General features: G+C 45.2%; 2 protein-coding genes across 2 annotated transcripts; both read right to left on the reverse strand.

Moving 5' to 3' along the window:
• Positions 1 to 1,650: 1,650 nt before the first annotated feature.
• Positions 1,651 to 6,365, reverse strand: Lrit2 (leucine rich repeat, Ig-like and transmembrane domains 2). The gene is made up of 3 exons (XM_075987506.1): positions 6,256 to 6,365; positions 5,184 to 5,965; positions 1,651 to 2,408 (listed from the first exon to the last, which is right to left on the reverse strand). The coding sequence occupies exons 1-3, from the start codon at positions 6,363 to 6,365 to the stop codon at positions 1,651 to 1,653; spliced, it is 1,650 nt and encodes a 549-aa protein (XP_075843621.1).
• A 5,679-nt stretch (positions 6,366 to 12,044) lies between these two features.
• On the reverse strand, positions 12,045 to 21,172 carry Lrit1 (leucine rich repeat, Ig-like and transmembrane domains 1). Its single transcript, XM_075987507.1, has 4 exons — positions 20,954 to 21,172; positions 18,475 to 18,941; positions 16,407 to 16,712; positions 12,045 to 14,865 (listed from the first exon to the last, which is right to left on the reverse strand). The coding sequence occupies exons 1-4, from the start codon at positions 21,169 to 21,171 to the stop codon at positions 13,889 to 13,891; spliced, it is 1,968 nt and encodes a 655-aa protein (XP_075843622.1). The 5' UTR covers position 21,172; the 3' UTR covers positions 12,045 to 13,888.
• Between the last annotated feature and the right edge of the window lie 246 nt (positions 21,173 to 21,418).

The following is a 21,418-nucleotide window of genomic DNA, read 5'->3' on the forward strand; positions in this document are numbered from 1 at the left end:
TGGGAGCTTTCAGAGAATCTAGACTTTGAAAACCTTCCATGGGTGTTAGCATCAGTTGGCAAGCAATTCCTCTTCTCTGATAGTTATCAAGACTCGCACCATAGGGAAATGGACTGAGATAAATGAGAAGATCCTAAATGAGGCCCACGGCTATGCCTGGTCTATGGACCCACGGAGGTCCCTTTAGGAAGATCAGAAATAACTAAGGCGTGGAGGGGTCGGCTGCTCTAAAAGACTCAGTTTCCAGCATGCGGTGACAATGTGGGTTTTTTTTCTACCTTTAGTGTAATACTGTCTTAGAGTTTCCGTTGCTGCAATGAAACACCACAACTAAAAAGCAAATTGAGGAGGAAAGGTTTATTTGGTTTATGCTTCCACATCACTGTTCATCAAAGGAAGTCAGGGCAGGAACTCAAACAGGAAGGAACCTAGAGGCAGGAGCTGATGCAGAGACCATGGAGGGTGCTGCTTACTTGCTTGCTTCATGTGGCTCATTCAATCTGCTTTCTTATAGAACCCAGGACCACCAGCCCAGGGATGGCACCACCCACAATAAGCTGGGCCCTCCCCCATAAATCACCAACTAAGAAAATGTCCTCCAAGCTTGTATCATATAAAGAGGTTTTCTTAATTGAAGTTCCCGTCTCTCAGATGACTTTAGCTTGTGTCAATTTGACATAAAACTATCCAGTACAAATACAGAATTTCCATTTTAAAAGGTTTATTTCTTCTTAGAAGAAAAAATAAGAACCTAAAGAAATTATGTAGGATTAATTTCAATATCAGTATTGCCATTGATTTTTAAAATGTTATTTGACCTGCCATTGGTTCTCAGTGCATCTTGATGTAGTAAGGTCAGTCTCTGACTCATTTGTAGAACAACGGGATACATTCTCTGTAGACCAAAGCCCTCTCATCTGCTAGATATGTGATGGGCAAATCATTGACTTTTTTGAGGTCAAATTTCTTTAGCTAAAGTACAGTGTATTCTGCCATCCTTTTCAGGATAATGCATATAAGATGTCCTGTTGCAAATGCTGTAAGGCTGTGTGCATACAAAGAAGAGCATTTATTCATTTCTAGCCACTGTCAGCATAAATAAATGATCAGTTTAGTGAAACAGAGCTCTATTGGCTTTAGCTCTACGAAGAGAAATACTGTGTTCCTTTTCTTATGTTTGAACTCTGTCCATCAAGTTGCTTGATTAGAATACAGTGGATGACCAACAAATACTTGTTCGACAAATGGGTGGAGTCAAGCTGTTCTGTCATAGAAGGTTTGTTTTAGGGGCTGGAGGTGTTGTGGGACATTTGTACACTGTGTGAAGGTGTATTGCTGTAACTGATGTACTAAAAGGCCCAAATGGCCAATAGCTAGACAGGAAGAAATTGGTGGGACTTCTGGAGACAGAACAGCCTCTATGAGGAAGAAGAAAGGCAGAGTCACCAGTCAGACACAGACAAGGAAAAAACAGGATGTCATGGAACACAGGTGAACAGAATTGGGCTAATTTAAGTTGTAAGAGCTAGTCAAAAACAAGCCTAAGCTAATATAATAATATAAGTCTCTGGGTCATTATTAGCAGGCTGTTGGACCAAACATACTCCAACCAGAAAGCTTGCTGTGTGGAGCTTATTCCATGGTGGGTTGTTAGCTATTACCCCCCTTTTCTAGCTCCTCATTCCCCTCCATGACTCTGTGACCATCACCATCCTCACAGACAGCTGGAAGATCTTTGAAAGAGCTATCCTTGCACTGTGGTGTGGCTTGCAGACCCCTGAAGGCTTTCTTGTGCAGAGAGCAGCAGCCTAAACACCACTCGCAGCAGTTGTATGGCCCCTGGGCTGCCCACACATAAGCACCCACAGGCACTGCCAGGAGCACAACGCACAAGACCACAGTGACATGCAAGAGGCGCTCACGACCCTCCAGCCCACCACTGTCTTTGCCTGTCACAAAGACCACACACTGGCCCTGGCCTGGAGGCTGACTCCTCAGGCTGAGGCATGCTTTATATTCAGTAGCAGGGAGAAGGTCATCCACAGTGTAGGTGTTGATCCCAGGGCCGATGTGGATCACTGTCTTCCTGGGAGCCTCATCAGATGCAATGTAGAGAGTGAACCACTGCTCCTCTGGGAGGCTGGGCACTGTGAGCCACTCCAGCAAGATGCCATGCACTGTCTGCTTGACCACTCGTAGGTCAACGTAGATACTGCCCTCTGAGGAGATGGATAGAGAATGCAAGACAGGTATGGCCTGGACTGTCTGGATGTGGACTGAGATGACAAGGGAGCTTCTGCCAATGGAGTTGGAAGCCATACAAGTATAATCACCATGGTCTATCACGTGGGCCGCTGGAATGACAAGCTGGGATAGAATGGTGTCTTCGGCAATGGATGAGACCGACACTGGGTCAAAAGAAGAATGAAACAGCTGTGCATTTCTTTGACAGATGCTGGGAAGTTCTAGCAATGCCAGGCCTCACGTTAAAATCATGGTTACTATTTATTAAGCCTGTACCTTGCATCTGAGGTTATCTTTCTGGAAAATATGGAGTATGCATTTAATTTGTATATAAGGTGCTGAGGGTTGGAGCAGCTGATTAACTTATCCATGGTTGTTCAGAGACAGCAATTATGTGGAAGCCATTCTCTCTCTCTCTCTCTCTCTCTCTCTCTCTCTCTCTCTCTCTCTCTCTCTCTCTCTTTCTTCCCGGTTATAAACTGATTGGCCTATTAGCACAGGCTTCTTATTAACTAATTCTTATAACTTACATTAGCCCATAATTCTTGTCTGTGTTAGCCATGTGGCTTGGTACCTTCTTCGAGGCAATCACACCTTGCTTCCACTGAAGCTGGGTCATGACTGCAGACTGAAACTTTCCTCTTCCCATAATTCTTGCTGCCCTGCCTCTACTTCCTGCCTGGTTGCCCCGCCTATACTTCCTACCTGGCTACTGGCCAATCAGCGTTTATTAAACAAGTACAAGAAACAAATCTCTACAGAGTAGAACCATTGTCCCACAGGTGGACATCCTTCCCTCTAAGGAGAGCATACTCTTTTAACATTAGCTATGCCCACTTTGGCCCGGCTGAGCCTAATGTCATGGCTTAAGGAGCTTTTTCAAAATGGGGTGATTAAGAGATGTCATGAGCTCCAGATGAATTTTTACCTCCCAGATCTTCCTCAGAACCTAGAAATCAAATACGTAGGCCCCTGCCTCTTTCAAGTATATGGTCCTGGGCAAAGTGCTTAAATTCTCTTAGCCTCAATTTTCTTGGCAAGAAAATTAGATGACACATACTCTACACGGTTCACAGAAAATTTCATCAAGTCTTACCTGCTATTATTTCTGGGAGACTAGAGATAGCAGAGTATTAAGAGTGATTATAGTGGGGCCAGCAAGATACCTTAGCAGTTAAGGGTTCAACTCTTAGCACTCACATGGTGGCTCATAACTATCTTTAACTCCAGTTTCAGGGAATCCAGTGACTTTTTCTGGCCACTGTAGGCACTAGGAATTATGTGGTTCACGGGCATACATGAAGGTAAAACAGTCCTTGGGCAGGCTTAGTTTTATGACAAGTTAGCATAAGCTAGAATCATTGGAGAGGAGGAACCACCAGCTGAGAAAATGTCTCCATAAGATCAGGCTGTAAGCAAGCCTGAAGGGCAGTCTTTTAAAACTGGTGATCAATATGGGTGGGGCCATATTGATGGTGGTCTAGGGTTCTATAAAAAAAAAAACAGACCAAGAAAGCCACGTGGAACAAGCCAGTAAGTAGTACCCCTCCATGGCTTCTGCACCAGCTCCTGCCTCCATGTGCGTTCAAATCCTGTTGGAGTTCCTGTCCTGACTTCTTTCATTGAGAAGCAGTGATGAGGGACCATAAGCCAAATGAATCCTCTTTTCCCCAAGCTGCTTTTGTCATGGTGCTTTATTGCAGCAGAAGCAATGCGGACTAAGATGCCATAGACATCAAATAAACAAATACAGATTTAAAGCTGAGTGATGGTAGTATGTCTCTGGAAATAATTCTTCATTTAAAAGAAAACTACAATGACAAATTACATTCTTCTCTGCTGTTAGCATTTAACCCCCAGTCAACAGGGTAAAAGCAAAATAAAGAGAAAAGTGAGGCACACACCTTTAATACAGCACTTGGGAAGCAGAGGCAGGTGGATTTCTCTGAGTTTGAGGAAAGTCTGGTCTACAAGAGCTATCTCCAGGACAGGTTTCAAAGCTACAGAGAAACCTTGTCTCGAAAAACAAAACAAAACAGAAATCTCAAAAAATAAAGAGAAAAGTGAAGAAATTCAGTCAACTCTGTATTTTTTAACCACCTGGGTTTCATCATCACTTATGACAAGTGACTGGGCTGTACCCCCTCAACTCCATTTCAACTGTTCTAGACAGAGGAAGAGTTAAGAAGGTAAGAATGTCCTTCCAGTTCTACCATGCTCCCGGGGAGCTCTTGCATGATTTTGGAAAATGTTGATACCTACTCTAAGAAAGGAGTTGCAATCTTGGGTCCTAATTTTGGGTCCCAGAAAGTCATTTCTTCCCTGCAGGCCCTATTATAATTTTGAGCTAATACTGTCTGATTGCAATAATAGAGATTATATAGTCTGTCAATATATAGGACTTGCTATCCTTATCTTACAGGTATCACTCAAGGGGACACCACAGAAGTACACATGTAACAATAAATATATTGGCCCTGGACTCACTCTCTGAGTTCAAATCTCCAGAGCAGGGTCTTATAAAGCTTATTTCAAATAAGCACCCATGCGTAATTCTGGTGACTCTTGTTAACATAGCCTTTAGCTAGAAATTTTAGGATTCTAAAATGTTAGTATTATGCTTTTCATCTAGAAGGTTCCCCCCAAATGTATTTGTTTATATTCAATCTTATTAACATACGAACATATTTACATACTTATAAAATCACCAGTTTCAGTATATCCATCTCTCTGAGATCTGCATGTACCTACTTTAAACAGTGCTGATAATGGAATACTCTCTTGGACTCTTTTTTGTTCTGGAGAGCTAATGCACAAATATGCCAATCTTACCTGCACCCATCATTCATGACAAGGACAGTTTAAACCTCCTGTAATGAGACAGTGCTAACAGACCTCCACACTGCCCCATATATACCCAGAAGGCACTCCAGACTTACCATCGAATTCTCTCCATGTGCTCAGAGGATACTTCCATGTTATGGTTGGTGAGGGACTGGCTTGTGCCAAGCATTGCAGGGTCCCATTCTTTCCTGCCTGAATAGTGACGTTCACACTAGGAGTTGAGATATTCGGCTTCATACAAACACTGAGCTCAGTCTCATGTAAAAGCTGCCCTGCCTTAGAGACAGGGCTCTGGCATATCAGGTAAGAACTCACCAGTATGAGTGGGGGACCAATGGATTTGATAAACTGAACAAAGCCCCTTAACCGGCAGTCACATACCCAAGGATTTTTATGTAGTGCCAACACCGTGCTGCAGACAATATCAGCTCCACAATCATGCTGCTGGCCTTTCTGATAGGCTGGCCAGTTCAAGAAGACACCCTTGGATACAACTGTCAGCCTGTTAGAGGATATGTCAAGGTATGTCAGGTTGGCTAGGAACTTGAGAGCCAGTTCTGGGAGTGTGTCAATCCTGTTGTGTTTGAGATCCAAGACCTGTAGATGAGGGGTGGCACGGAACGCTGTCCATGGTACTGAACGGAGTTTGTTCCCCTCCAGTCTCAGCTCTCTCAGCTCTGGCAGGTCCTCCAGGGCGCCTAGGTGCATCACAGCGACACTGTTAAAGTTCAGCCAAAGGTATTTCAAGGTACTCATGTTGGTGAAAGCCCCCCGGGGAAGTTCAAATAAGGGGGAGTTTTCAATTCTCACTTGCTTGAATTCGTCAGGAAAGTTGCCTGGAATCTTTCCCAAAGGCATTCCCGTGCACTGTAGACTCCTGTGTAAGAAAGCAGAAAACTTTAATCAGCATAGGGAGCCTAGAGGTGGTATTGGGTGGACACTCTCATTAGACATGGGGATTAAATAAAAATAAACTTGAAATAAGAGAGATTGGTATTGGTAAAAATGTTCTGCTCGATAAACTGCAGAACCAATTAAGCTGAATCCCACGGAGATTTAGCTGATTTCCCACAAGCTCTAAGCCTGAGTCACTCCATCTGACTCCTAATTAAGGCCCACTCCCCCCTCTTCCTGTTCACCTTCTGGAATCCTTTCTGCACATCGCACCTGCCAAAACTCTCCTCTGAGCAAGTGCACCCTGGCAGACAGAGAGGCTGAGCTGCATGTATATCCCAAGAGACCAGAACTTGCAAGAAACAGTAAAAAACAAAAGCCATATTTATCTTTAGGCAATGCCCCGTGTGTTTTCAGGAGGTATGGTCTCAGCTTCTGAGTAGCAAATCCTATTATTGATAATCCATGAAAATGTAGGTCAGCACAGCAGCACTAAGGGCCCAAATGCTCTGGGCTCTGTTACAGCCCAGCTCCCAGGCCCGGCCATGTGAGCTCCTTCCATGTGGAAGGAGTTGGGCTTTTTAACTAAAGTGAGAAAGTCCACCAAGCTCTGGCTCTTGATATGGGAAAGAGGAGTATAGGTCAGACATCAAGTTCTATTGTGCATTGACCTTCTCTCTGCCTCTTACCAAGAATCCAGGGAAATAATCAGATGTTGCAATCCTGAGCGCCGTGGGTCAGGACTTAGCCAGAATGCATTGCATACTCCCCAATTCACAAATAAACCCCCAATTCCAGCTACTTTCTAGAAGTGAAAGCAGATGTGAGCAATGAAGCAATTGTGTGATTGTGCCCCCTGCTTGTTGTCTGATAGCACCACGGGTAATGTACTTAGTCACACTTCTACTGCATTATGACAGCTGCTTCTGGAACTCACGTCATGAGAATCAGCTATACATCAGGATGCTCCTTCATTTTGCAGTTTAAGAACATAAAGCCAAAGCTTTGAGGTGTGAGGCAGGAAGCTTGACAGCATATCTTTTCCTTGACTTATCCAAAACTGTTTCACACCACAAAGATCAAGTCTCAAGCTTGTAAATGCTGTCTATGGTAAACCATATTGTCCTACACTCTTCACTCATCCAATATTTATTGTTTATTCGCTGTAAGGCATGTTTGTCAGGCATAATAGTGGTGAGAAAAAAACCGCTATAGATATTTCCTTATTTAGTCTTCTTTGTGCTTATGTTTCTGAGTCTGGAGGTTTGGGAAATATCTTTTAACCTGTGAATCCATGTTTATCCCCTACAGAATAAGAATATTTATTCACTAATCAATGAAAGGAACATATAGACAGAAGGACCAAATATTAAAAAACATCTCACAATTTGTTGAGGAAATGTTTAGACTAGCTAAAGTGCCCAGCACACAGTATCTTCCCAATAATCCACTCCCTATGATGACAGAGTCTTTAGAGGAACAGATGTATCAACTTTCTTATTAATTGGGGAACTTAAGAAAATACCAACTTTCCATGGGTCCTTGTAAAAATTCATATGTAAATTATACCCCACAAAAGGCTTCTGTGAGAACAAATCTGCTCAGTAGCTAACCAGTGAGGGGAAATGGGTCACCAACTAAGCTGCTTATGTCCCAGGCTTCCCACTCACACCAGAGGCATTTGTGGGCATTCCTAAGCAATTTAACTCAAGATTCCACTACTTCTTTGCAATTTCTTTCAAGGTAAAAGATATCTACAAAGACAGACTGTGTTGTGGACACAAAGTCCTTGTGAGATGTGTTGCCGTCATTACATTCAAAAGATGAGGATCTGATCCACAGTTGCAAGGAGTGTTTTCACCGAGCAAGCTCCTTCCCAAAGCAGCATGCTTCCAGCGGCAGGTGGGGAGGACACAGTGTCTGGCCACTTTGACCTCAAAGAATCAGTAGAGTGATTTTCACTCCAGAACCCTCTGCCAAGTTTCCCAAGACTTAGTTAGGCTTTCTTCACTGGACTCTGCAGTTCAATGGATGAGTATCTGAAGGCACACGTAAGTTGCTTTCTTTCCTCTTGTATCCAAATAGAGCAGCCAAAAATTAAAAAAAGAACCCTTTCCTATGATGTCTACTCAGTGTGCTACTTAACATAAATTCAGACCTACTCACTTTTCTAGGAGTTGTCTTAGAGCTTGTAAAGAACACCTACTGCCATGTCAGTCATCTGGGTCATTCACCTCCGCAACTCCTCTTCTAACCATCAGCCCCCCATTTTGCAAAGGGGCATAGGAAGTAGCTGTGGGGGAGGGGAGGGAACAATCTATCTTGGTGGCAGAGCTGGCACTTGGCAGCAGTTGTATCCAGGTCAGCCTTGGTGAGTGGCAGTCCATGTCATCAAACCCATGCATAATCTCCATTTCTGCCAACGTGGCGCTGTGTTTGTGTGCCCACAGAACAGGTCACCTTATTTACTTAGTTATTGGACTCTTCCTCTGCTGAAGTCACCTTTTGGTGAGTGTGTATACGGGACACAAGTATCTTCACACCCTTCACTCTTTTGGAGAGATCTATCCACATGCTTCATCCTTAGATACCTTTCTCGCCAATTTTCTAATCATCCTCATTTCAAACTTCTGATCATACAGCCAATCCAATGACTATCGCCCATGAATCGAATCAGTGAACATTCATCCATTTGGCTATTTCTCCTTGTAGACAAAATATAAGGCCATGTGTAGTGCCTGAAGATCTTCACACTGTGAAGACTTCCCTTCACTCATGTCTTTCAGGGTTGCCCTAGAAAAGGACTGTAATTTTGTAGCCATACACTCTGGACAGTGCAGGCTGTGGTCCAGCTAGTCCAACCAGCCAGAGACCTGGGGGCAGGTTAACTATTTTGGACCACTTCTTCCACAGAAGAGACAATTATTCTCGTTATAGATTTGCCTTTCTTGTATTTAATGCTTCTGCCAAAACCACTATCCATTGACTTACTGAATGCCTTATCCACTACCATAGTATTTCACACAATATTTCTTCTGATAAAAGAACTTGCTTCACCAGTGGAGAAGAGTGACCGTAGGCCCATGATCATAGAACCCACTGGTCCTACCATATTCCCACCCTCCTGAAGCAGCTGGCCTTTCAACACAGTACAGAACTATTAGGTACTTCGGCAGGGTTCTCCAGAAGGTGATATATTCTCTGAATCAGTATTCAATATGTGGTATGATTTTTTCCATAGCCAGGATGAATCATGGGTCGGAAAAGGGCATTATCCACTCACTATCACCCCTAGTGACCCAATAGAAAAATATTTCCTTCCTGTTCCCGTGACCTTAAATTCTGATGGCCTAGAAGTTTCCGTTCCAAGGGCAAGAGTGCTATGGCTAGGAAATATAGCAAACATTCTACTTCTTTTATAATGTGACATCAATTAAGAGAATATCGGTGGTTATCATAATTAATTTTTGAAATACAAAAGAGTGTCCCTCAAGGGACATTGCCACTGATTCTAAAATTTATAAATTGTTTGCAGTTATATGAGGAACAATTATATCATGTTAGGCATAATTATGACCTGATTATTGTTTTCATTTGGAAATTAAGCATGACATAAGGAGGTATGATTGCTTGTCAAGTTGACAGGGCAGGGGGCTTGTGATGACTAGTCTCAGAGGTCAACCTGATTAATCTGGAATTAACTAAAACCCAAGCAGCTGAGTACGCCTGTGAGGAGGTTTTTTTCTTCATTAAATTATTTGAAGTAGGAAAACTCACTCTTTTTTTCTTCTGAGACTGGGTTTATTTGTGTAACAACTCTGGCTGTCCTAGAACTTGATTTTTAGATCAGGCTGGCCTCACAGAGATCTGCCAAACTCTGCCTCCTGAGTGCTTGGATTAAAGGCGTGTGCCACATTGCCTGATGGCAAGAAGACCCACTTTTAACCTGGAACTTTCTGTTAAGGTAGGAAGATCCACCTTTAATGTGGCCCACACCTTCTGCTGGCAGCATATATACAGGACATGAAAGAAGGAAGTTGGTTCTCTTTGCCTGCTTGCTCTCACTCTTCCTGGCAAGCCCATTTCTTCATCTACCTACTTCTTCAGGATTCCGGGGTTTACTGGAGACCCACATAGATATCCAACCTTGGGGACTGAACAACTACCAGATTCTTGGATCATCCATTGGTAAGCAGCCATTTTTGAACTAACTAGACCACAACCTAGAAGTCATTCTAATTAGTCCCTTTTCTATATCTATCTAGATATGGATATAGCAATAGGAAAGGTATTTATTAAAATCTCAATGGACATAGATGATATATAGATTCATCCTGCAAGTTCTGTTTCTCTGGAGAACCCTGACTTACTTGACTAGTATTGTTGTTTAGCTTAATTAACCTGTTGCCAAATGCAGTCTTAAATATCATGAGACCCTGACATCAAAGGAGAGAGAATCTGAGGGTATTTCATCTTTATCTCTCCTCCTGAAGGGGGCTTTTAGGGATTTGGATTGTAGAACTGTCTCAAGAGATAGTTTTTGGAGGATTACTGTGGGATTGTGGCATAGATATGAATTACTACTGGGAAACAGTTCCTGCCTTATCTGAATAGACTCTCAATAAGAGAATATCCTATTTAATCGGAAAGTGCCCCTTACTCCCCAATGTGAGTCACTTTGAGAAAGCCTAGAGCAGAGAACTGGGTGAGTTATTAAGTAGCAGATAGACACTCCCCCGTCTTCTCTAGATAAAGCCTTTTCCATTTCTATCTTTTTTGAAAGCAGGGGTTCTCTGTGTAACCCCAGATATCCCAGAGCTTGCTCTGTAGATCAGGCTGGCCTCGAATTTATAGTTCTGCCTGTCTCTGTCTCCAAGTGCTGGGATTAAAGGTGTGTGTCACCATAGCCTGGCTTCCCTTTCTAACTTTTGACAATATTTGATGGAGATGGTCTCTTAGCCACTCATGCTGGCTAGTATGCCACTGAGGGAAATGCACAAGACCACATTCCAAAGCTCCTGTGAAATATTCAAGCCACGTGACCCATGTTTTGGCTACTGAGACGTTAGAAGCAATGATGTTTGAAAAGCCCCTCCACAACTCACTAGTTTCATTTGAGTTTTCCTTGTTGGAGCAACTGTTGATATTCTAGATGGTGGGCTCTGTTAGCCTAGGTCTTTGAGTAAGTGAAGTCAAACCTTTCCTCCCTCATCCCCGCTCACTCAATGAGCACTGTTCGAACAAGACTGAATCACTACGTCCAAACTGTTGAAGTGTGGAAGCTGCTGCCATAGCATCTGCTGGATATGTCCTAACCGTGTAAATAAACAAAATGCTCGAATCCCTGGGAACTGGTGATTATCTTCAGTAGATTCAGCTCTAGCCCTCTGAACGAGCTCTGTGGGACCCTAGACTGACAACTAGCTTGCTGGCTTACAATCTTCTTTCCAGCACATAACTTGGTTTTGCCTTTTGGTATCCTGCAACTGAAAATAAGTGACTTTGGACAAACCATCTGTGTAGGCATGAGGAATACAGTCAAGTTGTATTCTGGAAAATGTATAACAGAGATGCCATGAAACATATAATCTTATTGACATTGATTTGTGGCTCCTAAACTAGCCATCCAGGGGACATGGACCACAGGCTCACCATAGCCAAGGTGGCAGCTGGCCTTTAGGACAGAAAGACCAAGAATTCTTTTTCTAGGCTTTGTAGAGAACATCCAGTTTTCAGGAAATGAGTTACACTAGAAAGTTAGAATGTAAACCAGACACCATTTATTTATTCATTTGCCAGAGGAGTTTGTTTCAGTAGGATAAACACTCATGAGAACAATCCAGAATTACTCTTCCATACAAGAGAAAAACCAAGGCAGACATAAAAAGAAGAGTTGATACATGGACATTAAGAGGCCAGCCATCTTGCGGGCAATGATCACCCACACCCTGAAGGTGGTCCTATTGGATTTTGATTTCCACCTTCATTTTCTCTTTCTCCTCTCCTTCCTCTTCCTCTGTTTCTTGGTCAATATTGGATGTACTAATTTTATTTTTTTTGTTTCAAGTTCCTGATTTTTCTCCCACGAAGTTCAACAAAGCTAATTCAATGCTGTCTCCAGTCTGTCATCTGTTCTTGTAAACAACATTATGCTGGACTAAATCCATGTGCATTAATTAACATGCAGTCTGTGTTTGCCTTCCATTCATTCCATTAGCAAAGGTAAAGTCTGTTGATATTCATGATCTGGTTTTGTTTACAAAAAATTATGTTGCTCCCTGATGTAGACAAGGCCATTACTGTCTAACCAGAAAATTTTTCTTGCTGATGGCGATGATTCATAAGTTATATTAAATGCAACCTTGGGGGGTCATCAAAAAAACCCACCTAAGTTTGGTGAATCTATAATCATGTGCACATGTGTTTTTGTGGTTCTGATCCCAAGTTTTGGTGACTGCCAAAAAATTCATTGTTCCTAGTAAACCTGCTGTGAACTGAATTTCATAGATTAATATGAATAAAGGCATGATGTCCAGAAATCTGTTGAAGATATGGATTCCAAAAGACACTCCATCTCTCCCTTGTTCTTAGTTCTATAAAATCAAATATCCCAGCCTCCAGAATGGGCTGCTGGAGCATTTTGTGAGGTCTTTTGCAAACAGGAAGGAGATTTATATCTAGTCAATATTCACATCATGTGAATTTTCCTGTGTGGTACCAGCTAAATGCTTTCCTTGAATCACTTCTAAAGTCCACAGTTGTTACCTGAAGTTTTGATAGCCATCTTCTCTATAGACAAGGGATGAATGGGGGTCTTCTGCTAAGAGCAGAGACCCACTTCTGTGCACAAACATTCCTGCCGCCTTGGACAGAACTTAGCAGGGATTCTCCTCTGAAGTAGCCTGCTGGGTGACCAGGAAAGCTCCTAGATCCTCTCCCAAACCAAGAACAGTTCAGAGAACATTGTAAAGGCTGCTCCATGGGAATGGGTTGGGTGTGAGATGGGATGCGTATGACAGGTTCCTCTGTTGTAGATGATTCTTGGCTCTCTCCAGTCTACCGTGCTGAGAGCAAATGAGCAGTATTTCCGAAAATTTATTGCCAATAAAATGTTTATCCCCAAGCATCCCAAATTCAATGAAAGAAGTGCAATATGGATGAGCGCACGTGGTAAGGACTTCCCTGTGCAACCAACTGTCTCACTGCCCGGTCCAAAGCTAGAGCTGCCACTCCCCAGTGGCAGTGGTACAGTGGACCATGCAGTAAATTCATTTTGCAGATGTTCTGGCTTCCATCGTCACCTTCAGAGGATTAGTAACTTCGTTTGACTGGTTAAAGTTGCATTTGGCCATGAGACTCTCATTGGCAGATACAATACGAGCACAAGCAGCAAGTACCAACCTCACACAAAGAGGCCTTGCATGATTTAACTCATTCCTCTTAACGTCATCCGAGAAAAGTCTGCCCTAGGTAGCCACTGTCACTCTCCACCTTGGAGCCCAATGGAACACACAGCAGAGTCGTGCCAACCTACAGACACATAGCGGAAAAGTAAGTATCTTAGTGCTGCAAACCAGAGTTTTTGCTTTTATTTGTTATGTAGCAGAAACTGACTGATACAAGCAAAATACTTGACCCTTGCTTCTTCTCCAGGAAATTAGAGAGAACGACGGTGCCTGCAGATACTAATGGCTGTTATGAGAGTCAAGTAAGTTAATACCTATGAAGTGCTTTGGACACCTGCTGGACCATAGTAAGGGCTTAATAAGCTGTGTTAGCTGTCTTTGAAGTAAATGTACATGCAAGTACCCGAACCATAAGGGTGGCTGAGCACACAGTCAGGGTGTGAAAGTGTGTGAGACTGAAGAGGGAGAGTGACCAGGCAGGTGCCAATGGAGACTCGGGCTCAGCAGAAGTACTCATTGATGCGTCTGCCACCCCTGACTCCCAAGAGCTGCGAGTCCAGGCTGGAGCGCGCTGAGAGAAGCCTGTCCGCCTCACTGAGGCTGCTCCGGGACAACTCCTCTGAGCCATCCTCGCTGTGGCCCAGTCTTTCCAAATTAACATAGGCACCGGACGCCTCTGCGGAGCCCCCAGTGCGGCACTTGTGGCAGCGTCTTCGGAGAGCCCCGCAGCAAACCAGGAGGGTGGGAGGCAGGGCAATGATGGCTGCCACGCTGATCACCACCATGTTGATGAGCCGCTGGGTGCCCTCCGCATCTACCACCTCATCAGTAGAGAAGATGACACACTGTTCCTTCGTAGGCACCAGGCCCCGCACACAGACACATGCCACATACTTGGTCTTTGGAGCAAGCCCCTCGATGGTGACACTAGTCTTCCCAGGCTCCACAGTCATCCTTCGCATGTCACGCTGCCCAAAGACCGCATAAAGGACGCTAAAGGCCGTCGTGTTCCCAGCTTGAGGGGCCTTCCACACCAGCAACACACTGTGGTAAGTATCTCCCACCACCTTGAGAGACCTGACCATCTGGGCCCCCTGGTGTTCTGCTCGCTCTCTGGAGAACTCTCCTGGGACATCCATCTGAAAGTGCTGGAGCTCCAACTCCTCCTTTACGCTGGGCGCCGAGGGCTTGGTAGCCAGAGCTATGGGTTCCGGAATATGGGGGACATGCCTGGCCACCAGCTTGTTGTTGTAAGCAGCAGCTTCTGCCCCCTCTCCTGTCCTTGGCCACAGGGGCCCCGGAACCCCACTATATTCTGTAGAAGTCTGGGGTTCAGTGACAATCAAGGAGATAAGAGTTTCAGAAGCCCCTAGAAAGTTCTTGGCCTGGCAGATGTAGTCTCCAGAATCGAAGAGAGACACAACAGGCAGATCCAGCAAAGTCCAGCTTGAGCCATCACTGGAAACTTCCTGGTGCACTAGAGAGAGAAGAGGCAGGAATGAAGAAATTAATGAATTATCTTCACAGGCTCCCTTCTAAGGCCAATGTCACAACACAGTCCCTGGTCTATACACACTATAGTGAAAACCACTCATTCCAAGAAAATAGAATTCCAAGAAAAAAATCTCAAGTCCCTCATGGCCCACTTTACTAAGTTACTCAAGAACAAACTGCTTAAGTGCAACGAATTGCCTGCAAAGTTTAATCTCCTCAGAGTTTACCCTTCGGGTTCTAGAGCATGGCAAAGGGGTCCCATCAGGGCGCAGGCAAGTGCCTTGAGGGTAGGTAGGTTCAGGGGCGAGTATGAGAAAGAGAGGACAATCCGGAAGCGCCATCACCACCTCTGCACACCCCAACTGACCCATCGAATTAGCATCCTCACCTTTGTGTTGTTACACAGTGGAGCCTTCTGCACCGAACTGACCTAAAATCCCTACCCTAGAGCAACAACAGTCAGCCTTGTTGAGGAGCCGGAAGAAAGCTGGGGGTGATGTGAGATTTTCCGGCTAGGTGCTAAGAAATGATTTCTGCTCCACTTGTTTTCTGCCTGTGTCTGGCTGTGACTCTGGTCCCTGATGTCATCATAACAGAAATGACCCATCTCTGCCCACACCACTCAGCCAGAATAGACATTTGTACACACCACTCAGCCAGGGCTAGACTGACTGGAATCCCAGCTTCTTCATGTATGAGCTGTGAAACATGGGGTGAGCGTTCACCTCTCAGCACTTCCATTTATTTGTGTGAAAAAAGAAAAGATAATCAGGTTGCTTTTGACAATTTTGGTTTGGTTTGGCTCGGAGGAGGGGTTGATTCTGACAGACGGTCCCACGTAGCCCATTTTACTAACCCGGAACTCTCTGTGTAGCTAAGATTGACCTTGAACTTCTGATCTTCCCACCTCCCAAATGCTAGGGCTATAGACTCAGATCATCAACCACACTGACTTTTTAAAGTTCAAAGACATTATGGACATAATTTACTTAACGCAATGTTAGACCCATAAGATCTCAACAGATGGCAATTCTATCATTATTTAACCCCTATGTTTCTGGGTTCATATTTTAAAGGAAAAACTGTTAAAATGTTAAATACATGAAGAGTATTTTCTTTCTTAAAAAAAAGAAATTAACTTTGTGCTGGGCTGTGAGCACATACCTTTAATCCCAGCACTCGGAAGGCAGAGACAGGCAGATCTTTGAATTTGAGGCCAGCCTGTTCTACAAGGGCTACACAGACTCAAATCAAAACAAAACAAATTAACTTTGTATTGCTCCTAACATGGGCCCTGAGTTTCTGATAATTAAGTTACTAAGGAGAAGTGACAGGATGCGTTGAGAGCCATTGTCACAACCAATGTCCAGCATGCGAGCAGATTCTAGCCAACCTCATTCGGACAAATCAGAGTCCAACCTGGCTTGCTCCAGTCCCTGCTAATTTTGTCCACTCTCCATTTGGGAAGCTGACCAACCTGTATGAACCCAGCACTCAACACAGATGGCCTTGTTGCTCACACACCTGTGCCATTGAGTGGGCGTCCATTGGCTCTCCTCCAGCTCATCTCAGGACCTGGGATCCCCGTTGCTCCACAGCGTAGCAATACCGTGCTACCCAAGGGGGACATGATGCTGGTCACCCCTGGACGGAGCTGTGGGCTCTGACACTTTCTCAGCTCCAGCTGGCTGAAGGCCACCCCAGCCAGGGTGCGTGGGCTGGCGCACCTCAGTCTAGGCTCGATGAAGACCAAGTTTAAAGTCCAGCCTTCTAGCAGATGAACTAGGCCATAGAGTCGACAGTCACATACCCAGGGGTTGTCCTGTATCCCTGCAGAAGGGAGAGAGCAAGCAAGAGGTTCATGCTACATCTCCAGGTCCAGCTGCATGTTCCCCTGAGAAAACGAGGCAGTTTTTCTGCTCAAAGTCAGCAGAACTGACCTCCAGTCCCAGCTCCTTGCCTTGCTAATATGTGACTCGAGACTTGGTTCAGTGACAGCACCGTTTTCTGAGACTGTTTCTTTCTTTATAAATAAACTGTTTACAATATCAAGAATTAGAGGACACTCACAAATACTCCCTGGGTCTAAGGAGATGGCTCGGTAAATAATAATCCAGCCCTTGCTGAGGAACAGTATGGATTTCCTAATACACGTGAAAGCCAAGCAGGCATGGTGGAAGCCTGCAGTTTTCACACTAGGAAGGCAGAGGCAGTGAATCCCCAGGGCAAGCTGTAGTTAAAACATCTGAACCAGTGAGCTCTGCATTAGTGGGAGACCCTGCCTCAATAAATAAAATGGGGACTGACCATGAAAGGCAAGTGACATCAATTTCAGGTTTGCACATTCATATACATGGACTCCTGCTTACACACACATATGCCCCTACACATGCAAGCATGCACACACACATGCTACATGCACATAAATATGCAAAAAGACTTAGTGATCATAGGATCATAGTCTCCCACACTAGGGACAAAGACTGAAAATGGTACCGCCTGCCTTAGAAGCGATCAAATTGATTATAAAAATGTTCACAGGTGTACTGGATTATCTTGCAAGTTCACTTCTCACCATCCATCCTTCAGATGCATTTGCACACACATACTAAGAATGCGTGGCTGAGAATAGTCTCCAGTACCGAAGGTGTTGATGAGATGGTGAAAACAATCTAAAGACCTTTGAAGAGGAAATGGCTGCTTTACCGCGGCAAATGAACCTGCTCATTGCAGTTGTTTAGGAAGATCTCAGAGATATATTGTTGGATGAGAAAATTGGTGCTGCTTAATACATACAATAGGATTTTCAAAAAAAAATTGACAGCAGGGGCTGGAGATGGCTCAGTGGTTAAGAGGATCTGGCACCCACATGTAAGCTCACACCCATCTATAACTCCAGATACAGGAGACACAATGCCCTCTTCTGGCCTACGAGGGGACCAGACACACATGTGATACACAAATACTTCAAAAATTGTAAAAATACACAGCTTTTCTTTGTGTGTGTGTGTGTATATATATATGTTTGTATGCACATGTAAACATGGTGTAAAAGATAAGAATCTTGTAAGTAAACATGATAATTAGCAGCTGTCCTTGGGAGAGGGATTAGGAAAAGGGACGAAGAGATCATTAGCCTCTTTGCTTTGTTTTTCATGGCTTTTCCAGTTTCCCATCAGCCCCAGGAACAGGCAGGTGCCCTGGGCAGCAAAGGCTTGCTTATTTACTTGGTAAACTTTTGGTTTATCAGGAGCAAAGAAGGATAGAAGAGGCAGAGGCTCTAGCTGACATATTGCACCGACTCATTCCATCCTGAGCTGGGAAACTGAGTTTAACGGGGCCACACACTGGTTGTGTGACTAGGAACCTCCCAATTCTCAGTTTTCTGATTTCTGGAATCTGAGCTGGCTCGGTTTGTCTGGAACTACTAAACCTGAAATTAATGTCGACATCATTCCATTGTCCCTCAAGTATAGACGATGAGCATGCTATAATTCATGATATCATCAGACTCAGAGAGGTTTGAGGAGTTGCCTAAAAAAACCCAACATGCACCGGGATGGTTCTTGGTGATGGATGCCATCTTGATTACCTAGGACTAGTCGGGCACGGTGGCTTGAAAGGAAGGGTCCGGTCTTCAGGTGAGCCCAGGTGTCCAGCAGCTCCAGAGGAAGCCTCATCAGGTGGTTGTTGGAGAGGTCCAGGAAAGTAAGGTTCTCCAGGAAGTGCGCAGCCTCAGGTGGCAATGTCAACAGGCGATTGGCCTGCAGGTCCAGCAGCTGCAGCTGTGGAGCATCCCTGAGCGCCGCCCAGGGAAAAGCAGCCAGGCGGTTCCCAGGCAGACGCAGCTCCCTTAGGCGGCGCAGCCCCCTGAGCATGAGGGCGCTGAGCTCGCTGAGAGCGTTGTAAGGCAGCCATAGCTGCTCCAGGCGGCTGAGAGACCTGAAGGCCTCTCCAGGCACCCTGCGGATGGCGGTTCGTTCCAGGTGCAGCCTGCAGGTGTCCGGAGGAATTGAAGCTGGGGGCAGGGTCAAGTCAGGGTCGCTGCACACCACTGTCCTGGTCACAGAAATGGGGGTGGGGGGTGTTGAACAAGCATTCTTCACTTATGAGGCCCCAGATCTGCTGGTTAACACAGATACCAACCGCAGTGTCTAGTAGGCTCGGGAGAGAGCACCCCAGATCATGGAATCAAAGTCACAGTGCCTGCCCATTGCTGTTGATAATCTAGCCAAAGAATAGAGACCTGAATGCATACATAGAAAGACCCTAATATGTAATACATAGACATGCAGTGCCTATCTATATAGGTAGGATGTTAACAAAGAAGATGACTTCGATACAGGTAAAGGAAGGGACTTCATAGAGAAACTGTCCCTTAATGCGGTTCCGGGGAGGGGTATGGTCAAGGGAGGGTTTACAGGGTCAAAAAAGCCTAACATGAGTCACCCTAGAAAACTGGGCACTAAGAGAAAGAGAAACATCTATTTAGTTGCCTATGTTGCCCCGACCAAGCCACCTCCCAGGACACACAGCTGCAATTGTAATTCCCAGAGGCTCACGTACTGTGTTCGGGATGCCAGCGTGAAGCAGGAAGGGAGCTGGGGTGCTGCTCTACAAGGTTAGAACTGGGTCTGAGGAAGGCATCTGACATACAGAAGGGGCTTTATCTCAGTGTGCCATCCGTTCCTGTGACCACTAGAGACTGGGGCTTCTCTGCAACCTTCCATGGCCTCACTGCCCTCGCAGGACAATGTGCAGATAGCTGAATGTCCATGAATGGCAGAATTCCCAGAGTTTAAAAATTAGATCCATGGATCTTTGTGAGTTTGAGGCCAGCCTGGTCTACAAGAGCTAGTTCCAAGACAGGCTCCAAAGCTACAGAGAAACCCTGTCTCTAAAAACCAAAAGCAACCGAAAAAAATAGATCCATGGATTCTGGTACTGGTTCCATCACCAATGGTATGTGACTTTGAGGCATTTGCTCTCTGTGGATGGTGTCACTTTTGTGACCAGGGTGACAAAAGCACCCTCACCACACTGTCCTTAGTCATCAGCCATTTTCAAGGCTGATTGAGCATCATTACGAATCAGCCTGTCTTACTTAGTAAAAGCAAATTTACTTCCCATATGAATTAAGTCATCAAACACATCAAAAATAGAATGCTTTCTTTCCTTCGGAACAGACAAGTTCTCTTTTCTGGAGGTTTCTCTCCATTCTCAGCCACCATCAACCCCAATCAAGCCAACATCGAGAGGAGGGTAGTTCCAACAACATCAATTCCATGCTCAGAAATGATGAGTGGTTTTCCAGTGTTCACGTGAGGCAAAGAAGACAGGAAGATGAACGCCACAAGGTTGAGAAGTTGGTAGGAAAAGCCCCGCGTGAGGGACTGAAGTCCCTGAACCCATTAGAAACCAATTTCCTCCTGAATAAGCCAAGGACATTGAGGAAAGATCACTTAAAGTTCTCTGATGACAGTAAGAAAATGAGTGGTGACAGCAAGAAAATCAAGGAGTGGGCTGAGGACGGAGGGAGATTCCTGCTATGAAAGGGACATTTCTGGCCTTGCAGATAATCAAGTGTGAGGAAACACATGGGGAGGCGTGTGTCCCACCATGCAGTAGGAGGCAAAGTCACCTGAATGTGATTGGGTGTCTTGTGGAGGTCACGCGTGAGAATGGGAGATGCCTAGAAAGAAGTCAGGAAGGAAAACAGGAAGGAAGCAGATGAAGGGAAAGAATGAGAGCAGGAAGAAACCTCTAGACTTCTAAAAGAGGGCTTCACCCCACCAAAAACACAAGAAAGGCTCAGGAAAAAACTTCCAGACCCTGGCCCCTGCATGTCCCTCACCTCAGAGGCAGAGTAAACCCCCTGAGTACTGAACATGACCTGTCACACACTGCTTTCCCCAGACATTGGGTCTCAAGGGTCCCTGATCCAGCATGTCTATGTGTATCAGATAGCCTCGTAAGTGGACAGCTGCCGGACATCCAGCCCCTCCCTGCTCTGCCTAGCCGGTGGATCTGTGAAGGCTTGGTGGCCCATCCCGCACCTGGAGGTGTCCTACCTGGCCTTGCTGCCGTCACTCAAGATGTGCAGGCTGCAGCTGCATTGAGAGGGACAGAAGCTCCAAGCCTGGTGAAGTCCCCCAAGTGCGAGGAGCCAGACCATGCCCAGGGCCACCCACATGACTTCTGGCTCCTCTTGGACCCAGGCAGGGAACCTGTCCCCAGGAATGCTCCGTCCTGCTTGTCCAGTAAGTCCAGCAGCTACCAACTTGCTCATCACTCTCCAACCCCCACCCAAGGCCATGGGATAAACACAGGCTGGGGATTAGGGAGGGAGCCCCAGTCCTGGCACTCAGCAGCTTATTGCTCTCTGAATCACCCAGTCTTGAGGGGAGGGGAGAGAATCCCTCTAAAGCCACAGCCCCAGGCAGAAGAAGCTGGGGCGCAGAAAGATAAAGCAGATGGGAAGCTGCCCAGAGGCACGTGACTAGCTGACTAGCGGATTGGGCTGTCTGTTTGCAAAG

Source organism: Microtus pennsylvanicus, chromosome 10, assembly GCF_037038515.1.
Source record: "Microtus pennsylvanicus isolate mMicPen1 chromosome 10, mMicPen1.hap1, whole genome shotgun sequence".
NCBI classification, from domain to species: Eukaryota; Metazoa; Chordata; class Mammalia; order Rodentia; family Cricetidae; genus Microtus; species Microtus pennsylvanicus.